This window comes from Hypanus sabinus, chromosome 16 (assembly GCF_030144855.1).
Source record: "Hypanus sabinus isolate sHypSab1 chromosome 16, sHypSab1.hap1, whole genome shotgun sequence".
Taxonomy (NCBI): Eukaryota; Metazoa; Chordata; class Chondrichthyes; order Myliobatiformes; family Dasyatidae; genus Hypanus; species Hypanus sabinus.
In genome coordinates, this window is record NC_082721.1 from 56,651,477 (window position 1) to 56,666,763 (window position 15,287).

The window sequence follows — 15,287 nt, forward strand, 5'->3', positions numbered from 1 at the left end:
CAACTTTATCTACACAATCATCCACTCTAGGAAGATGTGTAAAGATTTTGGCATTATGAGATGATTTTTAACTCTGAGATGTAACCTTGCTAACATTGATGAGACTCCTCAACTCTGAGGTGTAACTCCCAGGTAACACTGATAAGAATCCTCAATGCTGACTCAGGCAGCGGGAGACAGGAGTGTGCTTGGGACAAACATTACCTCCTGTCTCCCCCGCACTCCTCAGCCCTTCGCATTATATATGGGGAAGTCAGTGGCAACGAGGGAGGCGTTTGATTGGCTGGACAAAGCGGGGATAAGTACGGGATTGGCCGAGTGAATTCAAGTGACAGAGGGGGGCACGGTGCGTGTGAGCAGAGGCGATGGGTGAGCTGAGAGGCCCCGAGGGGTGAAATACTTAATGAACTCTCACGATCGTGAATTTATGAGTGAAACGATATACAATGATTATCTCAGATGTTGATTTTAAAAGCAATACTCTGACAATCAGTTACTTACTTAACTTATATGTTAATTCTGTTATTCTCTCCTTTTGATTAAATAAATAACAAGACCACTATCTACACAACACAACCACCTACTACCACTTCTCAAGGCACAGTGGCAGCTGGCTGAGTGATGACTCATGACTCATCACTCAAGGACACAAGCCACTCTTTGTCGCACCCCTTGACATTCCATCTCACACCTCCGGTTGGGAACCCCTGCTCTAGAACTTGAAATCAAGGGTTGAAGATAGGGTGTTAGGGAACTGGAGCTGGAGTTGAAGATAGGGTGTTAGGGAACTGGAGCTGGAGTTGAAGTTAGGGTGTTAAGGAACTGGAGCTGGATGAACTTCGGATCATTTGGGAGGCATTAATAGACAGGAGTTTCAGGGAGATAGTCAACCCTAGGAGTCAGGAGACAGATAGTTGGGTGACTGTCAGGAGAAGGAAGGGGAATAGACAAAAAGAGCAGAGCACCCCTGTGGCCATTCCCATCAACAATAAGTATACCATTTTGGATATTGTTGGTGGGGATGACCTACCACGGACAAGTCACGGTGGTTGCGTCTCTGGCACCAAGACTAGACCCTCAGCTCAGAAGAGAAGGAGGGAAAAGGAGAGCAATAGTGATAGAGGATTTGATAGCTAGGGGGACAGATAGGAGGTTCTGTGGAAGAGATAGAGAATCCCGAATGGTCTGCTGCCTCCCTGGTGCCAGGTTCCGCAATATTTCGGATCGAGTTCTCGGTATTCTCAAGAGGGAGGTGAGCAGCCAGATGTTGTGGTCTATGTAGGGACCAATGACATGGGTAGTGAGGAGGTCCTGAGAGATGAGTTTAGGGAGCTAGGTGCCATGTTAAAGGACAGGACCTCTAGGATAACAATCTCGGGATTGCTACCAGTGCCACGTGCAGGTGGGTTCAGAAATAGTAAGACAGTGCAGATCAACATGTGGCTGAAGACATGGCGCAGGAGGGAGGGCTTCAGATTTATAGATAATTGGGCAGTTTTCCAGGGAAGGTGGGACCTGTTCCGGCGGGACTGTTTACATCTGAACTGGAGGGGGACAAATACTCTTGCAGATAGGTTTGTTAGAGAGGATCCAGTGGATTTAAACTAGATATGAGGGGGGAGGGGAACCAGAGTGTAGGAACAGATGTATGGGAGAAGGAAGAAACAGAAGACAGTAAAGCTCTTCGTACTATTAGAGGTAAACAGAGAGGAAGAGGTAGAGAATTGCTTAAATGCATTTATTTTAATGCTAGGAGCATTGTAAGAAAGGTGGATGAGTTTAGTGCATGGATTGATACCTGGAAATATGATGTTGTAGCAATTAGTTAAACATGGTTGCAGGAGGGGTGTGATTGGCAACTAAATATTCCTGGATTTCATTGCTTCAGGTGTGATAGAATCAGAGGGACAGGAGGGGGAGGTGTTGCATTGCTTGTCAGAGAAAATATTACAGTGGTGCTCTGGCAGGATAAATTAGAGGGCACACCTAGGGAGACTATTTGGGTGGAATTGAGGAATGAGAAAGGTGTAGTAACACTCATAGGGGTGTATTATAGACCACCTAATGGGGAACGAGAATTGGAGGAGCAAATTTGCAAGGAGATAGCAGATATTTGTAGTAAACACAGGGTTGTGATTGTGGGAGATTTTAATTTTCCACACATAGACTGGGAAGCCCATACTGTAAAAGGGCTGGATGGTTTGGAGTTTGTAAAATGTGTGCAGGATAGTTTTTTGCAGCAATACATAGCGGTACTGACTGGAGAAGGGGCAGTGTTGGATCTTCTGTTACGGAATGAAACAGGTCAGGTGACGGAGGTATGTGTTGGGGAGCACTTCCGGTCCAGTGATCAATGCCATTAATTATGGAGAAGGATAGGACTGGACCCAGGGTTGAGATTTTTGATTGGAGAAAGGCTAACTTTCAGGAGATGCGAAAGGATTTAGGAGTGGATTGGGACAAATTGTTCTATGGGAAGGATGTAATAGAGAAATGGAGGTCATTTAAAGGTGAAATTTTGAGGGTACAGAATCTTTATGTTCCTGTTAGGTTGAAAGGAAAGGTTAAAAGTTTGGGAGAGCCATGGTTTTCAAGGGATATTGGAAACTTGTTTAGGAAAAAGAGAGATATCTACAATAAATATAGGCAGCATGGAGTAAATGAGGTGTTCGAGGAATATAAAGAATGTAAGAAGAATCTAAAGAAAGAAATTAAAAAAGCTAAAAGAAGCTATGAGGTTGCTTTGGCAAGTAAGGTGAAAATAAATCCAAAGGATTTCTACAGTTATATTAATAGCAAAAGGATAGTGAGGGATAAAATTGGTTCCTTAGAGAATCAGAGTGGACAGCTATGTGTGGAGCTGAAAGAGATGGGGGAAATTTTGAACAATTTCTTTTCTTCGGTATTCACTAAGGAGAAGGATACTGAATTGTGCAAGGTAAGGGAAACAAGTAGGGAAGTTATAGAAACTATGATGATTAAAGAGGAGGAAGAACTGGTGCTTTTAAGGAATATATATAAGTGGATAAATTTCCGGGTCCTGACAGGATATTCCCTAGGACCTTGAGGGAGGTTAGTATCGAAATAACAGGGGCTCTGACAGAAATATTTTAAATGTCATTAGAAACAGGGACAGTGCTGGAGGATTGGCGTATTACTCATGTGGTTCCATTGTTTAAAAAGGGTTCTAAGAGTAAACCTAGTAATTATTGGCCTGTCAGTTTGATGTCAGTGGTGGGTAAATTAATGGAAAGTATTCTTAGAGATGGTATATATAATTATCTGGATAGGGTCTGATTAGGAACAGTCAACATGGATTTGTGCGTGTAAGGTCATGTTTGATAAATCTTATTGAATTTTTTGAAGAGGTTACGAGGTAGGTTGACAAGGGTAAAGCAGTGGATGTTGTCTATATGGACTTCAGTAAGGCCTTTGACAAGGTTCCACACGGAAGGTTAGTTAGGAAGGTTCAATCGTTAGGTATTAATATTGAAGTAGTAAAATGGATTCAATGGTGGCTGAATGGGAGATGCAAGAGAGTAGTGGTGGATAACTGTTCGTCAGGTTGGAGGCCGGTGACTAGTGGTGTGCCTCAGGGATCTGTACTGAGTCCAATGTTGTTTGTCATATACATTAATGATCTGGATGATGGGGTGGTAAATTAGATTAGTAAGTATGCTGATGATACTAAGGTAGGTGGCATTGTGGGTAATGAAGTAGGTTTTCAAAGTTTGCAGAGTGATTTAGGCCAGTTAGAAGAGTGGGCTGAAAGATGGCAGTTGGAGTTTAATGCTGATAAGTGTAAGGTGCTACATTTTGGTAGGAATAATCCAAATAGGACATACATGTTAAATGGTAGGGCATTGAAGAATGCAGTAGAACAGAGTGATCTTAGGAATAATGGTGCATAGTTCCCTGAAGGTGGAATCTCATGTGGATAGGGTGGTGAAGAAAGCTTTTGGGATGTTGGCCTTTATAAATCAGAGCATTGAGTATAAGAGTTGGGATGTAATGTTAGAATTGTACAAGGCATTGGTATGCCGAATTTGGAGTATTGTGTACAGTTCTGGTCACTAAATTATAAGAAAGATGTCAACAAAATAGAGAAAGTACAGAGAAGATTTACTAGAATGTTACCTTGGTTTCAGCACCTAAGTTACAGGGAAAGATTGAATAAGTTAGGTCTTTATTCTTTGGAGCGTAGAAGGTTGAGGGGGGACTTGTATTTAAAATTATGAGGGGGATAGATAGAGTTGACGTGGATAGGCTTTTTCCATTGAGAGTAGAGGAGATGCAAATGAGGACATGAGTTGAGAGTTACAGGACAAAAGTTTAAGGATAACACAAGGGGGAATTTCTTTACTCAGAGAGTGGTGGCTGTGTGGAACGAGCTTCCACTAGAAGTGGTAGAGGCAGGTTCGGTATTGTCATTTAAAGTAAAATTGGATAGGTATATGAACAGGAAAGGAATGGAGGGTTTTGGGCTGAGTGCGGGTCAGTGGGACTAGGTGAGAGTAAGCGTTCGGCACGGACTAGTAGGGCCGAGATTGCCTGTTTCCATACTGTAATTGTTATATGGTTATAAGATGACAGTTTAAGGCGAACATGAGGGAAAATTTCACTGAGGGTGGTGAGAGTGGGAATGAGCTGCCAGTGGAAGTAGTGGATGTGGGGTCAGCTTCAGCACTTTAAAAGGGAGAAATTTAAGGACTATGGTCCAAGTGCAGGTCAATGGGACTAGGCAAATTAATAGTACAGCACGGACTAGATGGGCAAAAGGTCCTGTTTCTGAGCTGTTATTTTTTATGACTCTGTGACTCTATGAATCTGCTCCATCATTCAATCATGGCTGATTTATTATCCCTCTCAACTGGATCCTCCTACTTTCTCCCCATAATCTTTGATTCCCTTACTAATTAAGAACCTATCAATCTCCCCCTTAAATGACACAAACATGAGGAAATCTGCGGATGCTGGAAATTCAAGCAACACACAAAAAATGCTGGTGGAACACAGCAGGCCAGGCAGCATCTATAAGCACAGTTGACATTTCAGGCCGAGACTCTTCATCAGTACTAACGGAAGAAAAAGATAGTAGTTTTGAGAGGGGGAGGGGAGATCCAAAATGATAGGAGAAGACAGGAGGGGAAGGGATGAAGCTAAGAGCTGGGAAGTTGATTGGCAAAAGGGATACAAGGCTGGAGAAGGGTGAGTATCATAGAACTGAGGGCCTTGGAAGAAAGAAAAGGGGAGGGGAGCACCAGAGGAAGATGGAGAAAAGGCAAGCAGTTATTGTGAGAGGGAAAGAGAGAAAATTTTTTTTGGACTTGCAGCAAGAAGGCTGTGAGTGAACTGTTGATTTTTCGGAGCGAAGCGAGTTTTTTACTACTTGGGTTAAAGAGAGGTGAGACTGCGCAGCAGAGTGTGAGAGGTAGCAGAGTGACAGGGCTTTGGCTCAACGGGCTTAGGAAGTAACAGGACAAGGCAAGGTAGGAAGTATGTGTGAAGCCAGTTTTCTGTGCTCAGTGTCAGATGTGCGAGGTCCTGGAGTCCCCCAACCTCCTGGATGACCATATCTGCACTAAGTATGTCAAGCTGCAGCTCCTGAGGGACTGAGCTATGGAACTGGAGATGCAGCTCGATGAAATTCACCTGGTCAGGCAGAGCGAGGAGGTGATAAGAGAGGAGTTACAGGCAAGTAGTCACACCAGAGCTACAGGAGACAGATAAGAGGGTCACAGTCAAGAGAGGGAAGGGGAAGAGTTAGGTACTAGAGAGTACCCCTGTGGCTGTACCCCTTGACAGTAAGTACTCCTGTTTGAGTACTGTTGGGGGGGACAGCCTACCTAGGGAAAGCAGCAGTTGCTGTGCCTCTGGCACAGAGTCCGGTCCTGTGGTTCAGAAGGGTAGGGAAAGGAAAAGGAAGTAAGTAGTGATAGGGGACTCTGTAGTTAGGGGGTCAGACAGGCGATTCTGTGGACGCAGGAAAGAAACTCGGATGGTAGTTTGCCTCCCAGGTGCCAGGGTCTGGGATGTTTCGGATCGCGTCCAAGATATCCTGCAGTGGGAGGCAGAACAGCCAGAGGTCGTGGTACGTATTGGTACCAATGACATCAGTAGGAAAAGGGAAGAGGTCCTGAAAAAAGATTACAGGGTGTTAGGAAGAAAGTTGAGAAGCAGGACCACAAAGGTAGTAATCTCGGGATTACTGCCTGTGCCACGCGACAGTGAGAATAGGAGTAGGATAAGGTGGAGAATAAATGCGTGGCTGAGAGATTGGAGCAGGGGGCAAGGATTCAGATTTCTGGATCATTGGGATCTCTTTTGGGACAGGTGTGACCTGTACAAAAAGGATGAATCCCAGGGGGACCAATATCCTGGCAGGGAGGTTTGCTAAGGCTGCTGCGGAGAGTTTAAACTTAGAATTGTTATGGGCTGGGAACCGAACTGAAGAGACTGGGGAAGAGGAGGTTAGCTCACAAAAAGAAAAAGCTTGTAGACAGTGCAAGAGGGAGGATAGGCAGGTGATAGAGAAGGGATGCGCTCAGATTGAAGGCTTGAGATATCTCTATTTTAATGCTAGAAGTGTTGTGAATAAAGTGGATGCGCTTAGAGCGTGGATCACTACTTGGAGATGCGATGTGGTTGCCATTACAGAAACTTGAATGGCTCAGGGACAGGATTGGTTACTTCAAGTGCTGGGTTTTAGATGTTTCAGAAAAGACAGGGAGGGAAGCAAAAGAGGTGGGGACATGGCACTGTTGATCAAGGATAGTGTCCCAGCTGCAGAAAAGGTGGACGCCATGGAGGGATTGTCTACAGAGTCTCTGTGGATGGAGGTTAGGAACAACAAGGGAACAATAACTTTACTGGGTGTTTTTTATAGGCCGCCTAATAGTAACAGGGTTATCAAGGAGCAGAATAAGGATACAGATCCTGGAAAGGTGTAATACTAACAGATGTCGTGAAGGGAGATATTAATTTCCCAAATATCGATTGGTATCTCCCTAGAGCAAGGGGTTTAGATGGGGTGAAGTTTGTTAGGTGTGTTCAGGAAGGTTTCTTGTCACAGTATGTAGATAAGCCTACAAGAGGAGAGGCTGTTCTTGTTTTGGTATTGGGTAAATGAACTTGGTCAGGTGTCAGATCTCTCAGTGGGAGAGCATTTTGGAGATAGTGATCATAATTCTATCTCCTACAATAGCATTGGAGAGGGATAGGAACAGACAAGTTAGAAAAGCATTTAATTGGAGTAACGGGAATTATGAAACTATCAGACAGGAAATTGGAGGCTTAAATTGGAAACAGATGTTCTCAGGGAAAAGTATGGAAGAAATGTGGCAAATGTTCAGGGAATATTTGTGTGGAGTTCTGCATAGGTACGTTCCAATGAGACAGGGAAGTTATGGTAGAGTACAGGAATTGTGGTGTACAAAGACTGTAATAAATCTAGCAAAAAAGCTTACAAGAGGTTCAGAGAGCTAGGTAATGTTAGAGATCTAGAAGATTATAAGGCTACTAGGAGGAGTTTAAGAAGCAAATTAGGAGAATCAGAAGAGGCATGAGAAGGCCTTGGTGGGCAGAATTAATGAAAATCCCAAGGCATTCTTCAAGTATGTGAAGAGCAAGAGGATAAGACGTGAAAGAATAGGACCTATCAAATGTGACAGTGGGAATGTGTATATGGAAACAGTAGAGGTACTTAATGAATACTTCAGTATTCACTATGGAAAAGGATCTTAGTGATTGCAGTGATGACTTGCAGCAGACTGAAAAGCTTGAGAATGTAGGTATTAAGAAAGAGGATGTGCTGGAGCGTTTGGAAAGCGTCAAGTTGGGTAAGCCACTGGGACCGGCGGAAATGTACCGTAGGCTACTGTGGAAGGTGAGGGAGGAGATTGCTGAGCCTCTGGTGATGATCTTTGCATCATCAATGGGGACGGGAGAGGTTCCTGAGGACTGGAGGGTTGCGAATGTTGTTCCTTTATTCAAGAAAGGGAGTAGAGATAGCCCAGGAAATTATAGACCAGTGAGTCGTACTTCAGTAATTGGTAAATTGATGGAGAAGATCCTGAGAGGCAGGATTTATGAACATTTGGAGAGTTTTCATATGATTAGGAGTAGCCAGCATGGCTTTGTCAAGGACAGGTCGTGCCTTTCGAGCCTGATTGCATTTTTTGAGGATGTGAGTAAACACATTGATGAAGGAAGAGCAGTAGATGTAGTGTATATGGATTTCAGCAAGGCATTTGATAAGGTACCCCATGCAAGGCTTATTGAGAAAGTAAGGAGGCATGGGATCCAAGGGGACCTTGCTTTGTGGATCCAGAACTGGCTTGCCCACAGAAGGCAAAGAGTGGTTGTAGACAGGTCATATTCTGCAGGGAGGTCAGTCATCAGTGGAGTGCCTCAGGGATCTGTTCTGGGACCCTTATTCTTCGTGATTTTAAGTGTGAAGTGGTTCATTTTGTTAAGTCAAATATGATGGCAGAATATAGTATTAATGCTAAGACTCTTGGCAGTGTGGAGGATCAGAGGGATCTTGGGGTCTGAGTCAATAGGAGGCTCAAACCAATTGTGCAGGTTGATTCTGTGGTTAAGAAGATGTACGGTGTATTGGCCTTCATCAATCGTGGAATTGAATTTAGATGCCAAGAGGTAATGTTGCAGCTATATAGCACCCTGGTCAGACCCCACTTGGAGTACTGTGCTCATTTCTGGTCGCCTCACTACAGGAAGGGTGTGGAAGCCATAGAAAGGGTGCAGAGGAGATTTACAAGGATGTTGCCTGGATTGGGGAGCATGCTGTATGAAAATAGGTTGAGTGAACTCAGCCTTTTCTCCTTGGAGCGACGGAGGATGAGAGATGACCTGATAGAGGTGTACAAGGTGATGAGAGGCATTGTTTGTGTGGATAGTCAAAGGCTTTTTCCCAGGGCTGAAATGGTTACCACAAGAGGACACAGGTTTAAGGTGCTGGGGAGTAGGTACAGAGGAGATGTCAGGGGTAAGATTTTTACTCAGAGAGTGGTGAATGCATGGAATGGGCTGCCGCCAACAGTGGTGGAGGCGGATGTGATAGGGTCTTTTTAAGAGGCTTTTAGATAGATACATGGAGCTTAGTAAAATAGAATGCTGTAGGTAAGCCTAGTAATTTCTAAAGTAGGGATGTGTATGGCACAGCTTTGTGGGCCAAAGGGCCTGTATCGTGCTGTAGGCTTTCTGTTTCTAAAAATTGAAAATTAGGGATGGGGTAAGAAGGGGAGGAGGGGCATTAACAGAAGTTAGAGAAATCAATGTTCATGCCATCAGGTTGGAGGCTACCCAGATGGTATATAAGGTGTTGTTTCTCCAACCTGAGTGTGGCTTCATCTCGACAGTGGAGGAAGCCATGGATTGACATATCGGAATGGGACGTGGAATTATAATGTGTGGCACTGGAAGATCCTGCTTTCTCTGGAGGACAGAGCATAGGTGTTCAGCGAAACGGTCTCCCAATCTGCGTCGGATCTCACCAATATATAGAAAGCTACACCAGGAGCACCGGACACAGTGTCTCACACCAGCAGACTCACAGGTGAAGTGTTGCCTCACCTGGAAGGACTGTCTGGGACCCTGAATGGTGGTGAGGGAGGAAGTGTCAGGGCAGATGTAACACTTGTTCTGCTTACAAGGATAAGTGGCAGGAGGGAGATCAGTGGGAAGGGATTGGGGGGGGATCGAATGGACAAGGGAGTCGCGTAGGGAGCGATCCCTGCGGAAAGCAGAAAGAGCGGGGGAAAGGGAAAGATGTGCTTGGTTGTGGGATCCCGTTGGGGATGACGGAAGTAACGGAAAATTATATGTTGGACACAGAGGCTTGTGGGGTGGTAGGTGAGGACAAGAGGAACTCTATCCCTAGTGGAGTGGCGGGAGGATTGGATGAGAGCAGATGTATGTGAAATGGGAGAGATGTGTTTGATGGTGAGTGGATGGTGGTGGAAGAGAGGCCCTTTTCTTTTTTAAAAAAAAAAGGAAGACATCTCCTTCATCCTGGAATGAAAAGCCTCATTCTGAGAACAGATGCCGTGGAGACGGAGGAATTGAGAGAATAGGATGGCATTTTTACAAGTAACAGGGTGGGAAGAGGAATAATCCAGGTAGCTGTGAGAGTCCGTGGGTTTACCAGTATAGGCTTGGAACATGGACTGTTCCACATAGCCAACAAAAAGGCAGGCATAGCTGGGACCCATATGGGTGCCCATGGCTACACCTTTAGTTTGAAGGAAGTGAGAGGAGCCAAAGGAGAAATTAATATAAGTAAGGACCATTTTACCTTATATTCCATCTGGGTGTCCTCCAACCTGATGGCATGAACATTATTTTCTCTAACTTCTGTTAATGCCCCTCCTCCCCTTTTACCCCATCCCTGATTTTTAATTTTTTTTTCTCTTCCTTTCTCACAATAACTCCTTGCCTGTTCTCCATCTTCCTCTGGTGCTTCCCTCCCCCTTTCTTTCTTTCAAGGCCTTCTGTCCTATGATTCTCCCTCTTCTCTAGCCTTGTATCCCTTTTGCCAATCAACTTCCCAGCTCTTAGCTTCATCCCACCCCCTCCTGTCTTCTCATCATTTCGGGACTACCCCTCACCTTCCCACTTTCAAATCTCTTACTGTCTCTTTTTTCCATTAGTCCTGACGAAGGGTCTCAACCTTAAACGTCGACTGTACTTCTTCCTAGAGATGCTGCCTGGCCTGCTGATTTCTACAGCATTTTGTGTGTGTTGCTCCACTTTAAATGACTTGGCCTCCACAGATTCACCACTCCCTGCCAAAGGAAATTTCTTTTAACTTAGTTCTAAAGGGATGTCCTTTTATTCTGAGACTGCACCCTCTGAATAGTACCCAACAGGCTGGAAAAGTCTTCAAATGTGTCTCTCATCTAGAGGTCACACAAATTGCACTCTGTGCAGTGGAATAGCAGCCAGGTACTCTGACCTTGAAAGTTTAGTTTTAACTTGTAGCATTCTGAGGCAGAGATGGGGTTTATAATTAATCCATTTTTTTCAAAGTGTTGTCTCTCAGCCCAAGAGTGGGTGGGATGGGTATGCATCATGCTCTCTGTTAAAAATGTGTGCGCAGTTTTTTATGGCAGCTCTGTTCTTTTACCGATATACCAATGAAGATACATTGCAATGCAGTTCATTCTGCCTCATTCTTCTGCAGGGAATTGCTCTCCACCAGAAGGTAACAGATGAGCGGTCTCGAGGTCCTGGCCAATCACAGTCGTTCTTGGCTCAGCAAAGACAAGCCACTAATGCACGCCGGGTTTACCCGAAGCGGCTCCCACGATAAGTGTGAAAAGTAACTGCAGTACTCAACTCATCCTCAGTCCAAAACCTGACTATTCTGCTCCAAAACATTAATGAGTTTATCATTTTCACACCCCACCCACACCCTTACAAGGTTCTCAACTGACCTGCTGGGGTGTTCTTATGGTTTTCTCTGCCGTTGCAATCAGTGAAGGGTTGGAGGTAGAATCATGGTGATTTGTCTGGGGGGAAATCAAAAGTGATATTGTGCAGATGCTGAACTTCTGAAATAAAGACAGTGTCAGAAGTGCTCAGAAATTTCAGGGAACATCTGTCAGGGATCTTCAATCATCAGGTAGGTGTACTTGTCAGACCTGATAATGGACTGGCAGGTGACTGGACAAACAGGGTTTTTCATGGCCCATGACTTCCTCATCATTGTCTTTTCTCCCTTTACTGATGATCCTCAGAGACTCTGACCATTTCTCACTCCCCACTGATCACCACAACACCTACCCAGTCGATCCAAGTTTGATGGGAAGCTGTAGGGAATTGATTGCAAACGGGCTGGCCATTGTGAGTTTGCCTTTCGGATAACACTAAAATTGCATAGTACATTAAGTCCTTCAGTGATTTTTGCTTTCTTTCTAAGATCCATACTTCATATTAAAATGGAGAGAGTGTGTGAGTTCTATTGGTAACCCTTCAAGCGCAGTTATATATCTGAGTAGTAACAACAGGCAACTCAGAAAGATGGGTAGAACCAACTCAGAAACACAAGTGGCATCATCTTAGCCTGGAATACATGCACTTTACTGATAATGGTACCTGGTAAATTTTAACAAAGCGTGTGAAGCTGGCGGAATTCGCCCAGCGTTTCACTGCCATGGAAATATGCTCTCCCCTTAAATTGCGTATTTTTTCTCTCCGCCTACTGCTGAAGAAATTCTTTTTAATGATTCTCTTGTCCTTCTGGATAAGTAGTGGATGTAATTTTACTGTTTTTTTTTCTGGCTAATTGATATTTATGTGTTTCTTGTTGCTGTAAGGGGGTGAACTGTCAAATGACCATAATGGAGGACAACTCTTCGAAGAAAAATTTTAGTTTCAATCTAAATATTTTGTAACATGCATCTGTATCGAGCAGCGACACTAGGGATGTATTATGGAGACTAGAATCTTCACTTGTTAATTTAAATAAAGATTTTGTCCTTTATATATCTACATAGCTGGCTGTCTGATTAATTTCTTAATAATTTGCCCTGGGATAATTAATATTGGATACTGAAACATAATGCAGAAAGTGAATCATTTTTAACGTAACAAGCCCATTGATTTAGAATTAAAAAGAATAGCCCACCCAGGTGTTTAAAGTGTCACATGTCAGCATATGGAAATGTAGTCACTAATATCTGTTCAGCTTATAGGGTGGGAGAGTTTTCAAGGGAACAAGGGTTGTGATTGTGGGAGATTTTAGTTTTCCACACATAGACTGGGAAGCCCATACTGTAAAAGGGATGGATGGTTTGGAGTTTGTAAAATGTGTGCAGGGTAGTTTTTTGCAGCAATACATAGAAGTACCAACTAGAGAAGGGGCAGTGTTGGATTTCCTGTTAGGGAATGAGATAGCTCAGGTGACAGAGGTATGTGTTGGGGAGCACTTTGGGTCCAGTGATCACAATGCCATTAGTTTCAACATAGTTGTGGAGAAGGATAGGTCTGGACCCAGAGTTGAGATTTTTGATTAGAGAAAGGCTGATTTTGAGGAGATGCAAAAGGATTTAGAAGGAGTGGATTGGGACAATTTGTTTTATGGGAAGGATGTAATAGAGAAATGGAGGTCACTTAAAGGTGAAATTTTAAGGGTACAATATGTTCCTGTTAGGTTAAAAGGAAAGGTTAAAAGTTTGAGAGAGCCATGGTTTTCAAGTGTTATGAATACACCACAGCTCTGAGGGGCCGAAGGGTGCAGGGTAGCCCCCTCCTTTGTGAGAATCGCAAGAGCATTATTGGGTTGAGTCAGAGGACCCAGGAAATGAGAGAGAGACATGGCCATTGTCTCCTGGAGACAACGTTTGTGGATTGGGGACTATGCTATGTGCAAGCCCTCGGGCAAAGTGGGCTGGTTGAGAGAGAGATTGCATCACCCCAACCTGATTGATATCTACTACCCGGCGAGTTAAGATAAAAGGGGGGGCTGTAGGCACAGCCCCTCAGACGCACCAGAAGAAACGCTAGCGATCCCGCAATAGTGGGAAGCCATTTGAAGGAAGCCACGTGCATTCAGTTCCCTTGCCTGGGGGCTGGTGGCTGGTACCATGGAAAACGACTTGGAACTAACAATGGGGAACCAACTCCCCCAACGCAACGGATTGGCCTCATAAAAGTCCCGGGCAAGTTTAAAACCATCTCTCTTAAACCCAAATAGCTACAGCTTGAAGGGACAGTGACTTTTATCTTTCCATCAGACAATACAATATCCCCTAGATAAACGATAGAGCTATTGCTTAATTGATGATTATTATTATACCCACGTTTTTAGACTGAGTATTGACAACGTATTTTATCTGAATGTCTGTATTAATCTTATTTTTGTGCCCCTTTATAAATAAAGACTTTTAAAAATAGTACCATCAGACTTCAACGGTCCTCTCTATCTTTGCTGGTAAGTGACCCAGTTACGGGGTTCGTAACACAAGGGATATTGAAAACTTGGTTAGGAAAAAGAGAGATATCTACAATAAATATAGGCAACATGGAGTAAGTGAGGTGCTCGAGGAATATAAAGAATGTAAGAAGAATCTTAAGAAAGAAATTAGAAAAGCTAAAAGAAGCTACGAGGTTGCTTTGGCAAGTAAGGTTAAAATAAATCCAAAGTTATGTTATGTTAATAGCAAAAGGATAGTGAGGGATAAAATTGGTCCCTTAGAGAATCAGAGTGGACAGCTATGTGTGGAGCCAAAAGAGATGGGGGAGATTTTGAATAATTTCTCTTCTTCGGTATTCACTAAGGAGAAGGATATTGAATTGTGTAAGGTAAGGGAAACAAGTAGGGAAGTTATGAAAACTATGACAATTAAAGAGGAGGAAGTACTGGTGCTTTTAAGGAATGTAAAAGTGGATAAATCTCTGGGTCCTGACAGGATATTCCCTAGGACCTTGAGGGAAATTAGTGTGGAAATAGCAGGGGCTCTGACAGAAATATTTCAAATGTCATTAGAAATGGGGATGGTGCCAGAGGATTGGCATATTGCTCATGTTGTTCCGTTGTTTAAAAAGGGTTCTAAGAGTAAACCTAGCAATTATTGGCCTGTAAGTTTGACATCAGTGGTGGGTAAATTAATGGAAAGTATTCTTAGAGATGGTATATATAATTATCTGGATAGGGTCTGATTAGGAACAGTCAACATGGATTTGTGCGTGTAAGGTCATGTTTGATAAATCTTATTGAATTTTTTGAAGAGGTTACGAGGTAGGTTGACAAGGGTAAAGCAGTGGATGTTGTCTATATGGACTTCATTAAGGCCTTTGACAAGGTTCAACACAGAACGTTAGTTAAGAAGGTTCAATCGTTAGGTATTAATATAGAAGTAGTAAAAAGGATTCAACGGTGGCTGAATGGGAGATGCCAGAGAGTAGTGGTGGATAACTGTTTGTCAGGTTGGAGGCTGGTGACTAGTGGTGTGCCTCAGGGATCTGTACTGGGTCCAATGTTGTTTGTCATATACATTAATGATCTGGATGATGGGGTGGTAAATTGAATTAGTAACTATGCAGATAATAGTAAGATAGGTGGCGTTGTGGATAATGAAGTAGGTTGTCAAAGCTTGCAGAGAGATTTAAGTCAGGTAGAAGAGTGGGCTGAAAGATGGCAGATGGAGTTTAATGCTGATAAGTGTGAGGTGCTACATTTTGGTAGGACCAATCAAAATAGGACATACATGGTAAATGGTAGGGCATTGAGGAATGCATTAGAACAGAATGATCTAGGAATAATG

At 43.6% G+C, this 15,287-nt stretch overlaps 1 protein-coding gene across 5 annotated transcripts in view; it reads left to right on the plus strand.

Moving 5' to 3' along the window:
* LOC132406322 (protein Hook homolog 3-like) overlaps positions 1-12,513 on the plus strand; it is a 119,720-nt gene extending 107,207 nt beyond the window's left edge. For all 5 annotated transcript variants that reach the window (XM_059991831.1, XM_059991832.1, XM_059991833.1 and 2 more), the window contains one exon: positions 11,204-12,513. In XM_059991831.1, the coding sequence (XP_059847814.1) occupies positions 11,204-11,332 (129 nt within the window). In that variant the 3' untranslated portion in view covers positions 11,333-12,513. The remainder of the gene's footprint in view (positions 1-11,203) is intronic.
* The last annotated feature ends 2,774 nt before the right edge of the window (positions 12,514-15,287 follow it).